The sequence below is a fragment of the Mastomys coucha genome, unplaced genomic scaffold (assembly GCF_008632895.1).
Source record: "Mastomys coucha isolate ucsf_1 unplaced genomic scaffold, UCSF_Mcou_1 pScaffold3, whole genome shotgun sequence".
NCBI classification, from domain to species: Eukaryota; Metazoa; Chordata; class Mammalia; order Rodentia; family Muridae; genus Mastomys; species Mastomys coucha.
The window spans coordinates 26,286,124-26,309,981 of record NW_022196909.1 but is presented as its reverse complement, the minus strand read 5'-3'; the positions used below and the strand labels follow the sequence as shown (position 1 = coordinate 26,309,981).

The 23,858-nt window shown below is 45.3% G+C and overlaps 1 protein-coding gene and 1 long non-coding RNA gene across 7 annotated transcripts in view; both read right to left on the bottom strand.

The window, feature by feature from the left end:
* Positions 1-3,378: 3,378 nt before the first annotated feature.
* On the bottom strand, positions 3,379-13,741 carry LOC116074580. Of its 2 annotated transcripts, none has more exons than XR_004112218.1 (5): positions 13,702-13,741; positions 10,430-10,625; positions 7,009-8,637; positions 4,814-4,969; positions 3,379-3,771 (listed from the first exon to the last, which is right to left on the bottom strand). It is a non-coding gene; the product is annotated as an uncharacterized LOC116074580 (long non-coding RNA). The 2 variants fall into 2 exon arrangements; XR_004112217.1 differs by lacking the exon at positions 13,702-13,741 and adding an exon at positions 13,475-13,693.
* A 6,243-nt stretch (positions 13,742-19,984) lies between these two features.
* Prdm1 (PR/SET domain 1) overlaps positions 19,985-23,858 on the bottom strand; it is a 92,323-nt gene continuing 88,449 nt past the window's right edge. For all 5 annotated transcript variants that reach the window (XM_031347640.1, XM_031347638.1, XM_031347641.1 and 2 more), the window contains 2 exons: positions 23,535-23,663; positions 19,985-22,991 (listed from right to left, as the gene is read on the bottom strand). In XM_031347640.1, coding sequence (XP_031203500.1) covers positions 22,416-22,991; positions 23,535-23,663 — 705 coding nt within the window. In that variant the 3' untranslated portion in view covers positions 19,985-22,415. The remainder of the gene's footprint in view (positions 22,992-23,534; positions 23,664-23,858) is intronic.

The window sequence follows — 23,858 nt, the reverse complement described above, 5'->3', positions numbered from 1 at the left end:
AGGGAGGGAGGGAGGGAGGGAGGGAGGGAGGATATTAGTTACTGTTGCTGACACTCGCTTCCTGTGGAGTAGAGAGTTTCCCGTCTTCTAGCCACACCTAATGCTGCAGTAGTACCTGCTCACCTGCTTGCTCTTCAGCATCCCCAGGTAAATTCCGGCCTGTGGGCACACTAATGCATATTCTATAAGACAGAATCTAAAACTCAGTCTACTCAAAACCAACAGGGCTTTTCAGTTTTGTTTGTTTCTGAGATAGGATCTCTCTCTATGTATCCCTGGTTGGCCTGGAACTCACTATGCAGGCCAGGCTGGCCTTGAACTCACAGAGATCCTCCTACTTCTGATTTCCAAGCACTAGAATTAAGGACATTTGCCACTGCCTGGTATGGTCTGGTCATCTGGTTCATTTCAAAGACAAGGAATAAACCTAAATCATCGTGCCTTGATCTGGTTCCCTTCCCTTTATAAAAATATTTTTTATAACTCAGGAAATAAAGTACTTTTATGCAGAAAGGGAGGAACCTTTGTACCCAGTCTGGGCCCTCCAAAGAGAATACGAATTTTTCATTGTTTGCAACATGAGCGTTGGCCCTGCTCATTTCAGCTCTGGTTGGAACCAGGTTGAACCCTTCTCGACTTTGCAACTCCTGAAGATGTCGTTTGCCAAACTTCATAACCTGAGAGCCTGTCACTTGGTGACGTCAAAGTACGGTCACTGAGCCTGGTTTAAGAGAAGAGCGTCTGTCTTATCTCTGGGATAACTCACATGCAAATATAAAACCTGGCTGTCCAGAGATCTCGGGGACTGAGTCATTCCCCTCCTGCCGCCACCAGCATCTTTCAGCCATAAAACTAATCATTGAATGTAGGAATTCCATAAGGAAGCTCTGAGCCTCTTCGCAGCTTTGGAGTTGATCATGGTCTGTCTTCCTTTGGGTGACTTTAAGATGGCGATGTCTCTCAGTGTCGGGAGGCTGTGGCTAGGGTCATTGTCTCCCACACTAAACGGCCTCCTCTCTGCTCCCTGGCCTCAGGACAGTCAGTGGCTGCCTGTGTCTTTCCTCTGGCTCTGTTGTTTGATCTGTTTCCAGTCTGGCTTGGACTGTGAACAGAGCAGATCCTCTAGAATTTCTTATAAGGAACATACAGGGTTTAAGAGACTCTAAACAAGACTCAACCCACATGTTCTGGGCTGGGCTTTTAGCATTGGGTCTCATGAACCCTTCCTGCATTCGTGAGCTGGAAGTTTCTCATCGATGTGACAGGATTCTTTGAAGATGACCTTTGCATCGCGTCTCATCCCCATTATTGGTTTGTCACTTACCAATACTGTAGTGTCATCCACCTCAGACTTCACCACAAAAAACAATGGCCAAACTTGAAGATGGCAAAGTGTGGGAAGAAGTTTCTATCTGCAGATTCAAAGCTCTCAGTGGATGATGGTGTGTGTGTGTGTGTGTGTGTGTGTGTGTGTGTGTGTGTGTGTATTAATTGGACAGAGGCAGTTAAAGAGGACAGGACTTCCTGATAGTGCGAACTGAGGAGCCAAATACCTTCTTGGAAATGGAGGCAAGGATATGGGTGTTGGGGGTTGTATGAGTCAATGATCCCAATGGCCCTGAGAAGCATGAACTCCTATGTGAAGATAGAAGAGTGAGGTCCCAAGATAAGACTATATTTCCAGGCTGAAGAGATGGCTCAGCAGTTAAGAGCACTGGATGTTCTTCCAGAGGTCCTGAGTTCAATTCCTGGCACCCACATTGTGGCTCACAACCATCTATAATGGGATCTGATGCTCTCTTATGTCATGCAGGCATACATGCAAATAGGGCACTCATATCCATAAATAAATCCATCTGTAAAAAAAGAAAGAGTATATTTCCTTTCTCCTTTTACTTTACAGAAAAGAAAAAAACCTTAATAAGGATTGTTTTGCTATATAATAAATTATAATAAAATAGTTTTTATTTGTGTATGCCTTCACATATGCATGAGCACTGTGTGCGCGTCCAAGTCAGAAGAGGTTATTAGATGTGGTGGAGCTCTAGTTACAGGGGGATGTGAGCCACTGTGTGGGCCCTGGGAACTGACCTTGGGTCTCTGCAAGAGCAGCAAGGGCTCTTACCTGCTTTCTCCAAAACCTAGATAAGAACGTTTACCTATGACAATATCTAAAAAGTTCATGTTAAAATACCTTTTTTAATTAAACAATCATAATTTACTGCTAAGAACTTTGCTAAATGATAAGACAGGAGAATGGAGAAGAAAGAAAGAGGCTATGGAGTCTTTTGTAAAACAACCATTGCCTCAAGCAAGACCCAAGGTGAATACTGATAGGCTTCCGTCATCTGCTAACATCTGTCAAATATAAATACAAAAAGCCAAACTGGATGGCGAGGACGGTCTGGGAACTGAGCCAACCACGGAGTCCTTCCAGGTTGACGTGGAGCAGGGAATGCTCCCTGTCCTCTGGAGCTCTGTGTGTGTGTGTGTGTGTGTGTGTGTGTGTGTGTGTGTGTGTGTGTGAATGCACACATGCATGGGGAGGGGAGAAGTCAACTCTTATTCTCTCACAAAATTGCTTTCTGTAGGGAGCCAGCCAAACCCTGAGAGAATCTGAGGTGCTGCCTTGGGCACAGCCATGTCAGGAACCCCATTGCCTCCACCCCATGGGAGTAGCAGGGCCTTCTCTGGTGAGTCTCAGAGGGATGGCAAATCCTTCCTCTGTCCTGAGTGTGGATGCTAATAGTGTGTGTTGGTTGCATCCACCATAGGTTTCCCTTCCCAGATGTTTGCAATCTGCAGCCTGCTCCTACAGAGAGTAGCTAAACTCACCTCCTCATTCAGCTGTATTCAATGGCCCAACCTTCCTATTCGACTGTACGTAATAAACACACCAAGCTTCTGGGGTGTTGTTTCCCCATCAGAGAGCCCAGGCCACCCAATTCCAGCTTTTCGGTGTGTCTGTGTTGTCTTGAGTGTCGGCTCTTTCTGCCTTCCGCTGCCGCTACAGTTAGGTCAGGTCCTGGAGCTGTCCAAGGATGTGCCCCAGCTGACACTACATTGAGACAAGATTTCCTTTCAGTATCCCCCCGATCCCCACTAAGTTCAGCTAGCCTGGCTAACCAGCAAGCCTCAAGGATCCTTCTGTCTCTGCCTCCTCCAGCAATGAGTTACACATTCAGGAACACGACAGTGGAGCTGGGGACCTGAACTCAAGACCTTCTGCTTGGAAGACCAGCAACACTTTTACCAACCAAGCTGCTTCCTCCGCCCATGAAGCACTTCCTTAATGTGTTCAAAAAGTCCTTCAGGGAAGCAGAAGGAAATGAGGGTAGGCCGCAGCAGGGGCCAGAGACTCCTCAGGGAGCAGCAAACCTGCTGACCTTTACTTCAGTTTTATGATCTCAGTGAAACACCAGGCTTACCAGAGGCAAGGAAGTGTGGTCTCGAGTTGTTAAACTCCAGGTTTGGTAAACGAAAGGACAAGCCTTTGAAGGTGTGTCATTAGTGATTTTGGAGGTACAGTTTTTCTCCCCAACTGTTGGTTGACTCATTTCCAAAGACAAGCCGCCGAACCCTTGAGTCGTGGCTAGAGACAACGAACGGGGATTAGCTTTCGACGGTGCCCACACCTTATTCACCAAGACCCGGGGCACTGGACACAGGCTAGGCCTTTCACGGTGGTCAGTAAAAGGCAGACAGAAAGAAAGCCTTTTGCTTCTACGAGGATGGAGAGTCCCTGCTCCTTCTGCTGAGCTCTCTTCCGGGCTGTCAAAACAGGAGAAAAGAGCATGGTTGGTGGTTTTCATCGTAAACACCCAGCTCCAAGCAAACAGCCTAGTTCGTTAAGCAGTTGGATGACCCATTTTGACTCATGCATGGAAATTCCACTGCAAACAGCAGGAGGAATTATATGAGGGCTAAGTCAAGTCAGGTGTCTGTGGACATGGGCGGGGAAGGTTGGGGGAGGGCAGTGATTCACAGCGGCGCTGAGATAAGGCTCAGTCTGCCAAGTGGTCCAGAGTCCATTTTCTGAAGTCATTATGAAAAGGAAAATGCATTTGGGTAAATAGAAAGTAAACTTCACCAGAGCAGCATAAATGACATGTCCCACAAGAAGCTGAAGGTCAGAGTCCAGGCGGGAAGAGACTTTTGCCTGTCCAACTCCGTGGGCAATATGTCTGCGGTCTTCATTACATAGACCAGGTTCACAAGAAGAGTAAAAAGATGAGGGCATTGGGCCTCACAAGGTGTGTGTGTGTGTGTGTGTGTGTGTGTGTGTGTGTTAGCTGGGCCTGGTGGTGCATACCTAGACTCTTAGGACCTGGGAAGAAGGAACAAGACCATCAAGAGTTCAAGGCTAGGTCTACCTAAATAGCAAGTCTGAGGCTAGCTTGGATATGAAAATTCTATCTCTCAAAACAAAAAACAACATCACCAACTGAAAACAATACAGGAAACAAAAGAAACAAAAAACCCTTCATTTGAAAACAAAAAAAAAACAAAGCAAAACTCTGAAAATTATGGCAATTACTGAGGTTCTTTCTTTCCCCTATATTAAAAAGAGATAGTTTTCAGTTGTCCTTATTGACTTCCTTGTACATAGTTTTCATATGTGAGACTGTAGGAAGACATATGTCCTATACATGATAGATATAAGACCTACTGTGGATAAAGATTAATACAAGGTATGTTCTGGGATATGGTGGAGGCTGAAGCTTCTGGATTGAACTTGACCCACCATGGGAGGCTTGGGTAGCTCCAAGGGATCAGTCTATCTCTAGGCAGGCAGGTTTGTGACGTTACTTACATCCTCTCAGGCAGAAGGAGAGGCTCCTGAAAACCTGTTTCAGCCACCTGTCCTTCTGAGGGTCCTAAGGCTGACGTGTTGGACTGTCCTCACGGGCTTCAGTCAGTCCTGGAGGTTTAACAGATTGTGAGGGTTCTCGCCAACAGTCCCAGGGAGCTGTGAAGAGGAGCGTACTGTAAACAGTGTGGCAGGCTCCGCGTCCGATGCTCAGGGTGGAGTCCAGCTTCACTCCTGAACCTGATGTGTGTGTGTGTCAAGTCACCGTTGCCAGGGCCTGACAACGGGAGGGAGGAGGCGGGGGAAATCCCCGGGGTCCTCTTCAACCTCTGAGATCCTGAAAGGCCAGAAGTGCTACCGTAGGTTTGCTGGACAGGTGAGGAAGCAGGAGATCACTGTAAGTTTCAGAGCAACCTCAACTTACTACATAACTGAGCTGTGAGCCAGCCAGTACTGCACCCTATCTCAAAAAGAAGCAAAACCAATCCGGGTGTGGTAATCACGCCTTGAATCCCAGTACTTGGGAGGCAGAGGCAGACAGATCTCATGTGAGTTCAAGGTCATCCTGGTCTACAAGTTAAGTTCCAGCACAGCCAGGGCTGTTACAGAAAATCCAAACAAAACAAAACAAACAAACTAAAAACTGAAACTAATTAAACAAATTAACAAAACCAACCAATCAACCAACCAATCAGCAACAAGGAAGCCCAAGTCTGATAAACTGCTAGACCATCGTAGAGTAAGCCAGCAGGAACACAGAAACCAGGGAACAATTCTCATTTTGGACAGGAACCAGGGCTACTCGGTGACTGCTGGCCACCAGGCTCCTGGCAAGAGAAGCCACCTAAAGGGCCACGGGCAAAATAGTTCATAGGGGAGGGAGGAAGACTGTTACTCCGTTTCCAGCGCTCCCAGACCCTCCTCTGTACAATCGAGTTGAACTGGTAATCTACCTTCTGAGCCATGCAGTAGAACATTACAGCTCCCCACCCCCATCATGCTATTCACTCCAAAAACATCAGATTGGAACTGACTCAAAGAAGACAGGGCAGAAAGAAGGCACACCACCACCACTCCGCGCGTACACACACACACACACACACACACACACACACACACACACACATCTGCCCCCTGCCCCTGCCCCCATCCCATTTCAAGATCTCAAGAAGAGAATCCTCCATTCCTTAGGCCTCTGTGAAAAAACATCCAGTTTGTCTTTCACCAGGTCCCCAGTGTTGAGAGCCAGCCAGAGACTGAAGCACATTTTAGATAGTATTTTAGGGGTGTGTGTGAACATCTCCCATTGTTCACCCTCTGCTTCTCTCTTGTCCAGAGGCCCTAAAATTCTTCTGATTTTTACATATCTGCTCAAAGACCATCCACACAGGGGTTCGGGGTAAAGTTCAGATGTAGAGCCTTTGCTCAGCTTGTTCAAGGTCCTGGGTTTGAGCCTCCAGCACTGCAAAAAAACCATTTAATATATATGTGACATGTTGCACATAACCTGCTATCTTTTCCGTTCACAAATGGAATCAGGGTGTGCACACGCTGATGTACAGTTGCTTTTCTTTTCCTCGTAGTTGGAAATATTCCATGCTAACAGAGGGAGAATGTACTAAAATTGTCACTTAACGGCAGTGTGATGGTCCACTATGTAGCCGATGGTTATTTATCTAGTCAATTTCCTAGTCGGCATTTGAATGGTTTCCAGAATGCAGTCGTAACAAGCTATGGAAACAAATGTCCCTTGTATCTAAGACAGTGTCTTGTCAGGCTGTGCTTCGTGCTGCCAGTTCACGGACATGGGTCTTTTCGATGAAATTGTAAATGCCAGGAGACATGAACAGGCTCTGTTGCACCATGACTGCTAAAGCAAGAAGCAGCAGCCTGCACATAGTTTGTTTCTTATATTATCGGCTGGATGAACTAAAACTCTTCAGCCATGCCAGAGAGCCTTTGGAGAGAAGCAGGTCATGTCTGGAAGGTCAACAGACCTGCCCAGTTTCACAGAGACCAGCCAGTTAAAGTAAACACCAATAAAATCGAATAAGTGGGTAAAATAAAAGTCAATATTTAGCATTTATTCCTAAAAGGAGACTATTTTCCTAATATTGCCAGGCACGTCAGAAGTGATACTCTCATTGGCTAGCCCAGCAAGAAGAGAAAATGACCACTCTGGAAAAAAAATCTGTCACCTTGGGAGGCGAGGCAGATGTCCCCAGCTTTTGGAATTCCGTTTTGTATTGCTTCCAGTTCTCAGAACAGTGTACCAGGGACCAGAAAGGCTCCCTTTCAGGATCACCTGAAGAGTGGGGCTGGTTAGTAGGTCTGGTTAGTAGGTCTGGTTAGTAGGTCTGGTTAGTAGGTCTGGTTAGTAGGTCTGGTTAGTAGGTCTGGTTAGTAGGTCTGGTTAGTAGAGTGTAGCCCAGAAAACAAAAAGAAGAGAGGAGGAAGGAGACAGAACCAGGAGGAGAAAGCACCCCGTGACCACGTGCCCGCTCAGGAGTGAATCAGGAAGCCCAGGGAAGGAGTGGGAGCCTCTAATCCTGCCACCTCAGCTGCAGTGGGTGATCCATGGACGGAATGCTCCTTTGTTAACAAACAAGGAGGGTGTTGTTATCACAATACCTAATGAGCACTCATTATAATCGGGTAGGGCAAAATGTGTGGTTTGATTGGTGGCCCTCAAAACAATTATGTTGACATCTCATAGCTTAAAAATAGGGCTCTGGGTTTCGCAACCCTGCACCCCTAAAAAACAGAAAGAGATTTTCATACATACACATCAGTGTTGCATGAATCCCTATGACTCCCTTTCGCGGATTTCCAAGATCCCCACCTACCATGACTCCGTGTTGACACACCCGGCTCTCTTTGTTTTGAGGGAGTAAGTTTCCTTTGCCCTCAAGGGAAAGGGGAGGGGAAAAGGATTTGATAGTTTTTTTTCTTTCTTTTTTCCTGTTTTATTCTTCTCTTTTTATTGACATGGAAAGCCGGTCCAGTTGGGTTAGGAACACTCTCCCAGTTCATTCTTCTTGCCCTCAGATTCTTGGGCAGGAAAAGGACACTCAAACAAAACACAGGGAAGTGGATGTCACACAGCTCTGAAGTGCATGGGCCAATAGAGGAGCTTGATTATCCAAGGCTGCAGTTTGATCAGGGATGGAAGTTGGCAGTTCTCAGCTCGAACGCAGGGCTCTGGAATCTAAGTGGCTATTGAAATAGTCCACATTGCAAGTCCCTGGCTCACCTCAAAGTGCTGGCACAATCCCATACCAAGGCCCACCTGGGTACTCGTGGCCCTGACCCACAGGGCGGAGAGCCACACGCTGAGTCATCAATTCCTTCAAAGCTGAGCCAAGAGCTATAGGGCTAGGCCACCCTGCTTGCCTTTTGCTATCTTGACCAAAACACCATAGAGAGCTGAGTGGCTGGGCCAGAGCACCACAGGGTGATGCTTCAATGGTACTTCTTAGCTTGAGTACGTCTTTATTAAGATGAGCAATAAGCTTTTAACTTGTTGGCTTGTAGGAATGGACGCAGAGGTCACCTGGTTGACTTGAGGCATTTTACAGAGGGGTGAAGCGGCGACATGTCTTGCTCAAGTCATCCAGCTGGCCAAACCAGTAGCAAGCAAGGTCTGTTGGTCACCTGCTCTGTAAGATCCCCAGATAGAGTGCTCTTCCATCTGCCGACACCAGGCGCTTTGGACCACTCTCTTTTTTTCAGAGTACATTCTTTTGAAGTAAAATAATGTCCGGTTCCAAGGACTGTAGGCTTCTTTGTGAGACGGTGAGCTGGTCTCCATTTCAGGGAGAGATGGCCTATGTGATGATGTTGGAAAATACAAAACCAAGTCAGTGCTTTGTTTATGGAAAAACCCCCGAACTCGTGTCTGTGAAGAGCCGCACAGTGACAGCACTGGCCAGCCACACCTGTCACTACTGCCAGAACTCAAAGAATATCAGCAGAAGACACAGACAGACAATCCTGCCAATGGTTGATGCTACTGTAAGCTTGTCCCATTGGGCTAGAATGTTAAGTAGAATATGGAATATTCTACTAGACACCTGACCCTAAATATTGTCTGAATGTACATTATTCATAGTCATAGAGCCCTTTGCCGAGTCCCAGGTGAACATATGCAATGAAACTTTCAAAAATCTGAAAAATTAAAAGCTATACAGTCAAAGCCAGGCATAAGTCTTTTAAAATGAATTTGATCTCCCTTAGCAGATTATTAATGTGTCTGCTTTATTTAAAAAGTACCAATAACATGAATCAAATTAAACTCTGCCCTCATCCCCCGCCCCCACCCCCAAGTAGGTGATTCTTTGAGGTCAAGATGCTGGTCTTGTTCATACCCAGTCTTCCATCTAGCCTGCCCCATCACCTGAAGTGTGACAACAGACAGGCCATAAGTGTTCCTTGGATGAGGGAATGAGTGAACAGACTAAAAGAGCTAGAGTGCTCTTTTGTTAATGGGTGACAAACCCATAACTTGAGTCAAAATAAAATGAAAGGACCTGAGGATCCATGTCTTATGGTAGGTGATAAGAGGATTTAGGTCTATGAGGTACAATAAGGAGGATTTCCTAGAAATTTTCTCTTGGGGTAAAACAAGCTTCAAAAACATGATGCTGTGTCAATTATATGTTGTGGATCTGTCCTAAACTTTCTAACTTGGTAATTCATTATAACATGTAGTAGGCTTCAGCCTATATTATAAGCTTTATCTCACTTCAAAGATCTCCTTCCCCTTGGCCCCCCTTTGACTAAGGTCTTCTCAGATGGAGAGAGTGTTGATCATAATAGGGAAAGACTTTGGTCACAGTAAGTGTGACATTAAGTTACTCAAGAATATTTTTAGAGTGGTTAGGAAGATGGCTCGGTGGCTAAGAAGACCTACTAACGTTGCAAAGAACCCATGATAGGTTCTCAGTACTACATGGAAGTTTCTAACCATTTGTGACTCCAGTTCCAGAGGGTCTGTCTCATGCCCTCTTCTGACCTCCATGGACACCAGGCACACACGTGGACACATACATACACACAGGCAAAACATGCATACACATAAAATTAAAATACATAAATCTTTAAAAAAAATGTTTTTGTGCCAGGTGTCGGTAGCACATGCCTTTGAGTTCAGCACTGAGGAAGCAGGCTGTGGAAGATCACTGTGAATTTGAGGACAGTCTGGTCTCTAGAGAGCGAGTTCCAGGATAGCCAGAGCTACATAAAGAAACCCATGTTTCAACCACCTCCTCCCCCAATTATTATTATTATTATTATTATTATTATTATTATTATTATTATTATTATTATTATTATGAGCAGGTCTGGTGACACATTGGGCTACTGACACAGATGGATTATAAGTTCAAGACCAACTAGGTCAGTTAGCAAGACCCTGTCTCATAAATAAATAAATAGATAGATAGATAGATAGATAGATAGATAGATAAAATAGATAAAACAAATAGAAAGCTGGAGGTTGTGGCTCATGATATAGCACGTGTCAAGCATGTATGAGGCTCGGGTTAAATCCTCAGTTATATAAAGAAAAAAATTTTATATGCCCCACTGTTGTTTCCCTAAAGTATCTAAGTTATTTACCTGTGTCTGGGTCTCTTTTTTTCATACACGTGAAATGGACATAATAGATGTACCTAAAGGGGCATCTGTGAGGCTAGCGACTTCTAATGGGAGCACGCCGTGCTGTTCATCCCTATCGCTGATCACAGAAGCTGTAGTTAAGGTTCATTTTTACTTTCTGTTTCTTCTACTGGAACCGTGCCATTTTCAGTGAATACTATGGAGGAAAAACAGGCATGAGTCATGAATCAGATGTTCTTTGGAACCTTAATCTCTCGCTTTCTTCATCTGTCTCCTAAAGGAGACAAACCAAAGTAAGAAAGACCGAGGTAAGAGTGGACAAGAAGGCACCCCAGGGTTTGCGAGGCTAATTTCTAGAAAGCTCATCAGTAAGCAGGGTGGTCAGCTAGCTCAGTGTACTTTACAGGGTTTGTGACAAGCTTGGAGTGTGACTTATAATCTGTCCTTGTAGTTTATTTCCCTAGCGTTTCTCCTTATGAGTCTCAGAGTGAGATGCATATTGTAAAAACCTCCGAGCTTTGTTCTGTGCTGGGCGGAACTCTGTTCTGTTGAAAAACAAGCCAGTTGCATTCTGGGCCTTGAAGCTTGACAGTGTCATCTGCAGCGTGACTATGTCACACTGTAAATGACCAGAAACATTCCAGAGTTCATGACTGTTGTGTAACAACAACCCTTCAAGGGTGGCTGCAGGCACGAGGCACAGCACGCCCAGTGTGTAGTGAATGTGGGAGGAACCACTCCCCTGGAATGTGGCCTTGCTCAAAGGCAGTCAGGCCTTCTCTTCATCCCCAGCAGACAAGCGTGCTGGTGGTAGGAACAGGCCAGACTGGAGGGACGACTCTATTTTCAGGGAATGACAAGTTGATCGCTCTGATTGGGTGAGAGTACCTACCTGCCCCCTGCCCTGGTGCCAGGTACAACCTGCAAGGAGGATTTGCTTAGTAGTGACTTATATGAGGAAGTGCCGCCACGCAACCTGCTACCAAAGAGGGAAGAGGACTTCAACCAAGGGTTGACTAGTGAATTCTCCTCCCCACATCCCTATAGCCACCAGGACGAAGGGAGGACATTCCATTCCCCTGAGAAGAAGGAGACAAGATGGCAACTCTAAATTACATGTGCAATAGCCCAAGAGGCTTATAAACATTTGAGGAATTGATAGTTATTTTCATTCCTGACTGGTGTGCTGGTGCAAATCACATCTCCATAAACTGCTAAGCCCAACCAGGGTGCTGAGCACACGGATTTTTGATTGTGATCTGCCGTGAATAATGACTATTCACAAGGAGCAAATCTGCAGGGCTCCTCGAGCAGGGCAGGTGGTGTATGAACTCAGACCAGGCCTTGGGATGGAACTCAAGCATACAGACATAACTGAAAAAAAGTTCCCCCGTGATAAGGCAGGATCAAGAAATGTCAGTCCCCAGTAGCTGGGGGGGAGGTGGGGGTGGGGGTGGGGAGAGGAATAGAGTTTCAGTTTTGCAAGTTGAAAAAGATCGATTGCACAACAACGTGCAAACAGTTAACACCACTGTACTGAACACTTATAAATGCTTAACTTTACATGTTTTTTTTTATATATATATTACAATGAAGAGGACTCACAGATATAGTGAACTTGGTAGATGGTTTGCCTAACACACACTGCACTATGTTTCGGCTTTGATTCCCAGCACTACATAAACTGGGTGTGGTCACAGATACCTAGATCCCAGCACTCAAAGGTAGCATCAAGAGTTCAAGATCACTCTTGGCTACATTGCTAACAAGTTTGAAGACAGCCTAAGATACACGTGACTCAATCTCAAAAGAAGAAAAGAAAAAAAAAATAGAGAAAAGAAAAGGCAGACGGACAGTCCCAGCGCCTCAGAATTTATCCTCAATGGCTAAAACCAAAGATGTACCTGTGCTCACACCCACCATCGTCTTTCTGGGCCCACATCAGTACCTATGCCAAAGAGTTAAGCATAGACTATTCTTAGGCTACCCAGAAGTCATTGTGGCCACTGTTTGGGCTTCTCAGAACCACAGAGCTCTTGAAGTTAACATTCTTTCCTTTGTCTGAAGATATATTTCTCTTCATCCCAAGGTGAGGAGAAGTATCATGAACTCCCCAAAACACGCTTGGCTGACCTCAGGACTAAAGTCTGTCTAGTTAGGCGGCCCTCTCTGCTCCCCCTCTCCCCGTCCTCAACACCCGCTCCCCTCACATGCACCACCAAAGGGACTTTCCCTCTCTAACCACAGGGGTCTCCAGTGGTGAGCAAAGACGATGACAGAGGAGGTGATGTGGTTTATGCACAGTTAGAAGCACAGAAAAGCTTTTCAAACAGCCCTTAGAAGGGAGAAAAACCCAAGGACGGAAGGAAGTCTTTGCACCTTGAGCAGGCTTTTTCTCTCTCTCTCTCTCTCTTTTTTCTTTTTCTTCTAAATCTTCCAAAAGAACTTGCCGCTTTGGAGCAGGCCCTCAGCAGAGCTCAGGGTAGAGTCTCTCCTAGCAAGCCCCTCCACTTTCACACTTGTCTCTGATGTGAATCAAGATTCACACCTAGATTTATGAGGTGCTTCTTGCCTCTACATTTTAGTCCTTCCTTCCTTCCTTCCCATTCTCTCTTTCCAGCCAACCCTTTTAAGAACACATAATTCTTCAGGTTGCAGATGAGAAATAATATGTTTTGTTACTACCCTTAAGCTAGAGGAAGGGCTGAAACAGCTGTAACCTATCCAAGATGGGCTGGTTTGCTTCAGATAATGTAAGTTTTAGTCTGGGACCCACGTGTAAGTCAAACCCAGAGGAGACAAAAACTACCAATTTGAAGCAATACAACTATAAATCTTCTAGGGTTTCTGAGGGTTGCAAAAGCTGTGTAACAGGTGGCTGTTTAAAAAAAGTCTCTACACAGCCCCCCAAAAGATTTGTGCCTATTGGGATTCCACTGCCTTAGAACAAAAGGTTGACCCAACCATTACTTCTTAACTTTCATCTCTGCCTCCAGGCTCATTGGCTAACTTCATATGGAGACTATTTAAGACAGAATATACCACCTTAAGTCAGGGAGCAGTCGAGGCCTTGTCTGTGCCCCTGAAATAGAAATGCATTCATTCACATGTCTTCCCTCTGCTGTGGAGAACATCCAGGTTCCATGATCAAAAGTGGAAGGATCTTTTAGACCCCCTTCCCCCCTTTTTTTCTAAACAGCAAATGCCCACGCAATGCCTGCTACTTAGTGTCTGAGGCATCCTCTGAGGGACGGGTTAACTTGATACCCCACCTTCTTGTCTGAAGCAGTTGATGTGGCTGACACAGAAGCCTGACACCTGCCTGTGCCACCTCACAGAGGACTTGCCACCCCTACCTCACAGAGGACCCACCATCTCCAAGTGAGTGAAAGGTGGTTTAGAGTAAATAACAGCAGACTATGGCAGGTCATGCCTCCCCAGGACTCTCTGCCTGTTGCTTCTTAATGTGATTTAATGACTAGTTAAGAGTTCAGACGGTGTGGCTTAGGATACAGCTCAGTGGGAGAGCCCATAAGGACCTGGGCAAAACAGAAGGCAGTAATTTCATGCCGTAAGGTGCTCGTGTTTGGCAAGTGTGCCCAAAGTGTGAACAATAGCAGAGAGTCCTTTGGGTTTTACCCAGCTGGCAATAAGAATAGTATCTAATGTGCTAACACAGGGAGCAGAGTCAGTTTCCAGGTCCAGCAATGAAGTTGTTAGATGTCTTGGGCATCTCCCTTGACTGTCTCCCCATCTCTGGGCTGGAGATACTCCGAGGCTAACACTGTCATCTCCTTCATGGGAAACCCCTGGGAGGAAAGCATATTGCCTTAAAGATTCCCCCACTATCGAAGGCAAAGGACCCCTCTGCAATCCAATAGGTGCCAAGGTTTCTGGGGAGGTTTTAGGAAACCCTCCTCCTCATTGGTCAGTGGACAGAACTGCATGCACAAGATGGTTATTAGGAGCCAACTCATCCTTTAGTTATCCATCCTGCTGTGTGCATTGGTAGTAGTTCCTTGGGTCATCTGGGTCAAATGTCCCCTTGGCCTAGTTTCCCTAGTCCCTAGGTCACTAGAGAGGCACCTGCCTCCTTCAGCTTGTCCTAAGGGTGTACTCATGGAGGGAGGATGCTCACCAAACACTGGACAGAAAACACATCCATACAACTAAGCCTGGGATATGAGGCCACCCACTTCTCGCCTCCTCGATGTATGCATTACTGAGTATGGACTACGTTTAGAAACATAAGCATGGGGACAACCTCACAATGGAGAAATGGCTGTGTCGTTTGGCCATTTTCCACAACACAAGGCCTGGCTGGTGGGTATTTAAGAGCTTTTCTTTCACATCCCTCATCATGCAGGCTGGCGGGAGGGCAGACTCACACTGGTAGAACCGGTCCATTTCCTGGTGTTCCCTGTACTTACTTCCCCAACTATGCAAAGGGGTGGAGCAGGGAAACCTGCTATGATTGGCATCTTCCTCGCTACACCTGAGCCCAAAGGTGCTCGGGAAAGTCACATGGGACTTGAAGCAGGACCCCCATGGCTTCACCGGGAGCATACTACCTTGTGGGAACATACCACCAGAAATGAAAAGGGACCCCGGACCTGAAGCCATGTCACTTCCAGCAAGACAGGGACAAAGCCACTCAGGAGCTCCTTTGTGTGTGTCTTCTTTACGGCTCTGTCCTCATCCCTTGGCTTGTCCCATCGGGTGGCACCTACCCATCCTGTCAGCAGGTTGGAGAGATGACCAGGCATGTTTTTTGGTGATCAGGGTGGTAAAATGGCCCATATCATCTGTGCTGGAGGCAATCACAACGAAACTGAACAGTCAAGTAGAAAACTGTCCGCCCACAGGCCCGCCAAGCCCAACGCTGCAATGGAGGTTAGGGGGTCGGGCTGCTCAGGCCAGCCTCTCTGCTACAGCTTGTGATTCAGAAATAACTGGAAGCATGCTTGCTTTTTCAGTCACCGTCTTTCAACCGTTTATTCATAAAGCAATTTTTCACTTTTCACTCGTTTTCAGCCCCTTTCACATCTATCTACTCACGGTTTCTGTCTTGGCTTTAACCTTTCCCTCCTCCTCCTCCTTCTCCTCTTCCTCCTCCTCCTCCCTCTCTCAGCTCAGTTTGTCCTTATTCCCCCTTTTAAAACTTTGAACCGTTAAAGTGGTACCAAGGCCTAATGGCTTCGCTACCTGAAATTGTCCCCTTAGAGGGTCTCCTTACTGTGTTCTCACAGGCTTCCTCAGTTGCCAGTGTTTTTGACCTTCCTCCTTTTTGTGACAACAAACTTAAATCTTTTTTTACTTGTCTTGTAAATATGATTTTGCTTAAACAAAAACAAACAAACAAACAAAAAAGCAACAACAACAACAAAACACAAAAGAAGGGGGAAAAGACAAAGAAGGAAAAGCAAAAAAATAAAAAGAGAGCAATTAAATTAGACACTAGCATTCTGAGTTTGGAGTCTAGCAAGGATTTAACTTAAGCATACCCATTATTTCTATTTTTAAAAAATGTAGTTTTCTTTCAGACAAGCATATTAAAGTATATAGTTCTCATGAGTTCACAGGACCTACAAGCTCACTGTCCTTTGCCAGAAGATACAGTAGCTTGTCCCATACTAATTTGTCCCCCATTTCTGGGTCTCCTCTTCTCTCTGATCTATAGGCACTTACTGAAGCCACCAGGTTTCCAAGGACAGCGGGAAATAATGGAGTCTTATCGTAGCAAAGGCGTGATACTTCTGAGAGCTGGAAACAATCCAGGCACGGCCCCTCCAAGGATCAGGAAACTGGGTGGGGTGTGTGGGGAATGATGGGCAGACCCAAGACATGCATTCTTTATTCTGGGTACACAGTGTGTCCCCTGTGAGTAGGGACTTGAACTCAGTTTCTTCCTTGAATATATTCCAAGACTATGGGCCCAAGAAAGTTAGATGACCTTGTTCTTGATCTTCAGCTGGTAGGTGTCGCAGGGCATCTCTATTAGGTTACATGTATTAAAACTGGGTGACAGAGGTTTACAGTATAGATGCTGATGTCCCATACTCCCTTTACCTGTATGGATGGGGACTTGTACTCAGGATCACCATGCTGATACTGATGGGAGAGGAGGGCAGAGGCCGTCCTTCTTCCCAAGTAACTCCTGCTTTGGTTGGGAGGTCTAGAGCAGTGCCAGGTGAACACATTGTCTTATTGCTGTTCACAGTTCCTGGAAATTACAACATGGGACATGTTTCTTTGTTTCTTCCTTTGTTTCTTTCTTCCTTCCTTTTTCTTCCTCCCTCCTTCTCTTCCTTCCTTCCTTCCTTCCTTCCTTCCTTCCTTCCTTCCTTCCTTCCTTCCTTTCTTCTGTTCTTTCTTTTCTTCTTTTGTACAGAATCATGAACTTTTCCTCAGAGCTGGTCAGGCTTTTCTAGTTGGTTTGATCATACATACTGCATTTCCAAAGGATCTCAGGAGATTAAGGAAACTAAAGTTCTCTATCAAAGTCTTGAACGCGTCTTGGTTTAGGTCCTCAGCTGCACGTGGAATTGACAGCTGCTTGGACTGTCGGCATAGAAGGGCTTGCTAGGGTGTCTTGGGATGAGCTTGTGTTTTCAAGCGGGGTGGTGACTCTTCCTTAATTCCTACAAGCCGGAACACTCTGTCCCTGCCTGGGAGAACCCCTGTGTCTTATAAACCTCAGAGATAATCTTAGTCTAAATCAATGGTTCTCGGCCTTCTTAATGCTGCAACATTTTAATGCAGTTCCTCATGGTATAGTGACCCCCAACCATTCAATTCTTTTGTGGCTACTTCATAGCTATAATTTTGCTACTGTTATGAGTTGTAATGTAAGTATCTGATATGTGGCCCCCAGGATGGGGTCACTGGTTTAAACTCTTCTACTGTGAGCTTCTCTCCTTTCTTTTGCATGGATCCTCACCCATAGTGGAGAGCTGTTTTCCTTTATCCACAGGTGAGTTTTCCTGATGCCCAAAGATGGGACCCTTTCCTACCATTTCACGAACACACGTTTTGTAAGCACATTGAAGAAGCTCTTACTAAAATTACCCAATGGTGCTTATCTGTCACTTCCTCTTTCTTTCTCGATAGGGCAGAGGAAAAACTCAAAGATGACTATGCCACACTTGTGCTGAATAACACCTTCTATCTTAAACACAGAGAGAGGGAAATGTGTACATGGCCAATCCTGACTCAGCACTTGGCAAGCCTGGAAGGAGCCAACTAGGAGAAGGTTCGTTAAGTTTATAGTGTTCTGAGAAGCTGGGCCACAGCAGAGAAGATTTGCATAAATCTGGTTAAAAATAACCTTCTGGAATCTTGCTGCAGTTTTCGTCTGAATCACACCGATTAGGGCTGTATTGAAATTAAAATCACTTCTCACTTGTTTAAGCTGTCAGCACTACTTTGAACACTTGGACTTTGGGGTCTCTGAGGTCTTGAGAAGGGGTGTGGTGGGAGGTTTCTCCATGGGCTCAGAAACTCGACAATCATCACACAGCCGGAAGTGGATTTTCAGAGCTAGCTAATGCCAAGAATGGCCTAGCTGAAGGTAATGAAATGAACGCTGTATGGGGAAAGTGTTCTGCTGTTACTGGACTGGCTCATGGAGCTCCTTGAAACCTTCTTCTCTTTGAGTTCCTCTTTTAGCTGCTCCTCTGTCCTCCAGCCCTCCTTTCTGGACAGATCTCCCTGGAGGCCTAGTTTTATGTTAGAAAGCCTTCTCCATGTGCTTCTTGTCTTTCCTCCCTCTGACCTGGCCTTTCCTCATTATCCTTTTTCTTTTCTTTTTTTTTTTCTTTTTTTTTTGAGACAGGCTCTCACTATATAGTCCTAATCTGCCTGGGATTCCTTATGTAGAGCAGGCTGCCCCTGAACTAAAAGACATTTGCCTGCCTCCATTTAAGAGTATTGGGATGGTATTAAAATTGTGTGCTACCACACCTGGCATACACGCACACACAAATACGCACACACACAAACACAGAGAGAGAGAGAGAGAGACAGACAGACAGACAGACAGACAGACAGAATAACTTCATTTATATCAATTTATAAGACATGAATTATTTCATTTCCCCCTACGAAAGACCATCAAGAAATGTGCTCATAAACTTCTATGACGCACCACGTATAGTCTATATATTGTCATATGGTAGGGAATATTTCTGCATAGCTTATTTGTAATTAAGGAAATTTTTTAAAAAAAGAATTAGTGACTTCTTTCAGACTTGCTTTGCCCACTGAGGACTGTGTAAATAGAACAGTCTAGAGTCTGGTAGAGAGGGGTTTGGGCTCCTGGTGGGTGTTACTGTCCCACCCAAGGCTATGCACGGTTGTTCCTGAGACGGACACCTTGAAAGAAAACAAGCTCTCCTCTACCAAAGAGTGATGATTTATGTTAGCAATTGCTACACTCTAGATATTATGGAGGCTTTTAAAAAAAATTATTACAATGGTTCTGCAGAATTTAGGCATCTAACCAGCACCGCTTGGCACGTTTGGATACTAGGGATTGCTTTTCTTTACTGCACTGTTGTATGTTGGCAGCGGTTCAAATTCTTGGTACAAGATGTTTACATGAATTAAGTAGAAACCCCGAAAGCAAAAGAAAGCACAAGGGAGTCTCAAGAGCTGAGGTGTAAGGAGTATTGTCTTCTCAACATGACCTTAGCATGGACTCACGAAGTTGGCCATGGTGAAATGGGAGCCATGAAAAACATAGGAAAGGGGTTTCCAGATCCTTCTCCAGAGAGCAGTCACGTCTTAAGACCTTTCTCCCATTTTTATCTACCAAAGGGAATCAAATTGACTTGTGCTGTCTCTCAGGGACAGGTTAGGTTCTGGAACATCCATGAATAAGAAAGGGAAACTCAGTCTCACTGTAGGATCCACGAGGCTCAGAGCCATGCCACCAGGAACCCTGGCCTTCACATTTGTTTGGGGTTAATCATCCTTTTGGAAATTCACATCAAGTACCCAAGTTGCAAATGAGCTTCCCAAGTTTGGGGCAGTGGGGGGTGGAACGTAGGACATTTCTTGTGGCACACTTTGGGTTAGCTTCAAACCGCAGAAACAATACTAATGTCACCAGCAAGAAAGGTTTCTGAACCCAGCTTCCCAGAACTCCTCACCCACCTGCAGGCTATGAGTACATACATGCCATTTCTGAAATGGATCTTAGTCTTCCTCACTATGACCTCAGGTATAGGGATACATATCCGTAATTCCTAAGAAAAACTGCACACTATTGAGAGTTATGGCACAGCACCCTGAAGACACTTGGTCTCAGAAACTAACCAGAGTCTGGCCCGGTTAGTGAGTTGAATGGGAGCATGAGGTAGCCCAGGTCAGCCGTGTTCACTTGTTCCCTAGGACAGCCCACAGAAAGGAGAGAAATTGGGCACCACATCATACTGCTGGGAAAGGGGGATGGGGCAGGGAGAGACAAACTGAAAATTCTTCAAAAGGTGGCTCAGTGACCCTGTGGTAGTAGAGCAACAGCACAGGACATTCTTTCAAGACACCAGACAAGCATTGGTAAAGCATGAACATTTATATTTTAATTTACATTTTGACAATTTGCACATAAATAACAATGTAAACCAGTACGTAAACATAAGATAGTTTGTTGTTCTAGCAAAGTAAAAAGCCAATAACTTTGGTCAGTTTTAACTCTGAGGAAAAAACAAACAAACAAACAAACCACTGTTCATTGTGGGCTCAACACTCTCATGTAAGAGGCCTAAGAGGAAGACAGACGGCAAGAAAAGCAATTGTCCTTGTAAAAATGCTCTCAAACGCAAGAAAACGCAGGAGGAAAACAACGTAAGCTCACTGGAAAGAAATCGTATTTGGTGTCAATGTCATGTCACGCTTTGGTTAACCTACAATTAAGGAGTATTTTTCTCAAACACAGATGCATCCAGAAATGTCAGCCTTGATGGGGCTGCAGCTCCGTGAGAGCTTGCTTGCTAGCATGTGTGGAATCTCTGGTTTTGATCCTTGTAGGTAAAGGAACCCAGCTTGCTAGTCACAGCAACAGGTCAGTAAGGCTCTTGGGTTTCCCTAGAGGATCTGAAGCTTTTCCACTTTGTAAGCTGGTCTATTCAAAACTCTAAGGTCAGCATCAGACTGGAGAGTGAGCATGTGTCAGGGTTCCGGAGGAGGGAGAGGAAGAGGAGAGCAGAAATAGAAAAATGGTTTTTATTCTGTGACCCAACTGACACACGCGTAGCAAGACAACCCAATGCGACTGGATGATGTGCTGTTTTTCTATTCCTGCTGAGATGCACCAGGGCCCTTCCCTCTGTGCTGAGGTGCGCTGGTCTCTGGTAATAGGCAGGGTGGTGCCTGAGCACCAATGTGATAAGTGAGGTCATGGAGTTTTAAGCAAAACTTCAGAGAGATTCTTTTTGCTCTTAGGAAAAATAGGTTCTTTTACATGGCTTGGCTCACAATTTAAGTGGTTATAAATATATCATATATACACATGGTATAGTGGTATAAATAGGTTCATAAATACACAGCATTCTTTATTACACCTTGAACACCAACAGGTAACCTTTGGGCTTAGGAGAATACAGGACAGAACCACCCAGCCTACCCTTTGGGAGCACATATGCTCAGCTGGGTAGCAAATCATGAGAAATGACATCACTTCCTGCACTCCTACTGGATACACTCAATGAGGTAATTGTTGAACACCTTTGCAATGCCCTTTCATCTTCAATTAAGTTAACTATACAATGCAAAAACACAAATACTGAGAAAAGCTGAGTTTTACAGATAAAATACAATTGATGTTGGGGTTAGGAATGCTCATTACCCGCTTAACCTAAGATGCTAAGAATACCCGTTTTTACTTTTATTTTTCTGTTCTCTTTGCTTGTTTGCATTTTAAGCGAGGCCGAAGCCTTTCTACATCAAATCCTTCTTGGTAGGGCACCATCTTTGTGCAATTGTGACATTAAAAAAAACAAAAACAAGTCAACAGCAAAATGATAGCCAGACTCGAACCCCCAACCCTCACACACACAAAGACATCTGTGCTTTAAGACAGATCTTCTGAACTCGGCTTTTTATCTTCACATTTTCAGATAACACCCGGGGATGCCAAAGTCATATGGCCACTCAGAATGGTCATGTGACATTGGGAGACAGGTTGGCAAAGCCTTCCTGTCACCGTTTGGTAAAATTGTGACTAGGAGGAGGAAAACCAAACCATAACTCCGAAACATGAAATATTTCTTTTCCTCTTCCGTCCCCTCAAATCATTGCTGAGCAGTTCTGCACACGCATCCCCAACTTACACCATGTCCTTCAGATTATGTGACCTTCTGAGTTCACACACCAACCACATGACTTTGGCAATATCAAACCCTCATTTTAAAGCATCACCATGGAGAAAGGTTGCCGGAAGCCACAGAGCTATCTTTTAAGTCTTAGGCATTTAAATAGATGTGTAGAAATTATCTACAAAGAATGGCCACAGGACAAGGATACAACATTTATACTCAAATTACAAGGAATCTTTCCAGTCATTGTAAACTTCTTTAATTATTGCTTTTTTTGAAAGATAAACTGTATAATAAATTATGAAGAACTATCATTGAAAAAATAATTATGGCTAGGCAATAGTTTTAGTAATAGGAAGGCTATGCAAACATATCCACACAAATATTCAAAATACACAAGTTCAAATTTATAGACATGGCTGTAAATAAGTATATATATATATAATATGTATATATGTATATATAGTGAGTCTATTCCTCATTTATGCCCTGAGAATTTGGTAACATTGGAGTCCTTCTTTAATTCCAGAGAGGTGCGGGGAACCACTCGGATCTAGAACCACACGGAGCTTTGCGGATCTAGAGTCATGTACAAGCAATTTGCTACAGGCACCCTGACTCACCAAGCCATACCCTAAGAAGCAAAACGAAACACTTAATTTCTGAAAATCTTAAGGATCCATCGGTTCAATTGTTTCTTGTTTGACCTTTACAGGCACCAGAGGTAGTGGGTTGCTGTGAGGCAACTTCATGAGGGACAGCTCCGATGACTCATAGAGGCTGCACCCAGAGGAGAGAAGGCCATTCCCCATGTTTCTTTGCAAAGACACTTTCAGACCGGTTTCTTCTTTCTCTTTTCTGACCACAGCTAGAATCTCCTTCTCCACCATGGAAGTCACGTCGACGTTGTCCTCCATGTCCTCAAGACGGTCGGCATTGTCACTGATGTCAAACCTCTCAATTTCTTCATTGATTCGGGTCAGATCCTCCAAAGGCAGCCCGGGGGCTGGGACCACGGGGCAGTTGCCCTTCAGGTGGACCTTGAGGCTGCAGAGATGGATGTAGCTCTTGTGGCACTGGGTGCACTTGTGAGGCCGTTCCCGGGTATGCAGTCGCTTGTGCAGCTTCAGGTGCACAAATTGTGTAAACTTGGCAGGACACACCTTACATTGGTAAGGTTTTTCTCCAGAATGCAGTCGAAGGTGGGTCTTGAGATTGCTTGTGCTGCTAAATCTCTTGTGGCAGACCTAAAGTGTGGGGACAAGCGAAGGCAGAGAAAGGGAAGACCAGATTAATTGTCTGCAGTGGGAGGGGCAAGACAACAGGCCGATATTCAGCAACCTCAGGAGACCAGAAGCCTCTTTTTTTTCCTGTTTTGTTCGAGACAGGGTTTCTCTGTGTAGCCCTGGCTGTCCTGGAACTTACTCTGTAGAGCAGGCTGGCCTTGAACTCAGAAGTCCACCTGCCTCTGCCTCCCAAGTGCTGGGACTAAAGGCGTGTGTCACCACTGCCCAGCCTAGAAGCTCATGCTTTTATTAAGTGATCAGGGGGACTTGGGTACTCTGAGGCACTGCTATCCGTGGACATGTCCCCACCCACTGAAACTTGACTGCCATCCACCCAGGCATCCTCGCTATAGCTTGTGTGTAGCCACAGAGCACCCAGGAGCTGCACAGGGCCAGCAGCCTGTGCCAAGGCAATATTTTTGTGTTGTTGAGACAACACGGGAAGACAATTCTACAGATATTTTCTACAGAGGTTGAGAGTTCTACCCAGAGATCACTGCCCACCTGGCACTCATGTGGCTTCTCTCCTGTGTGTACCAGGTAGTGTTTCTGCAGGTGGGCGAGCTGAGTAAAACCCTTGTTGCAGGTCTGGCATTTGAAAGGCCGTTCTCCACTGTGCACTCGCAGGTGGACCTGGGGAGAAACCACAGGGGGTGAGCTCTGGGGTTGTGATGAGGCCTACCCGCTAAGTTTCCTAGAGGCAGGTATGTATAACACAGATGCAAGCATCTTAGGGAAAGGCATCGAGATAAACCCCATATTTTCATTATTCAGCAGACCCCAGTCTAGCAGTCCAGGCTCAAGCTGGGTCTCCTATGGCTCAAGTGC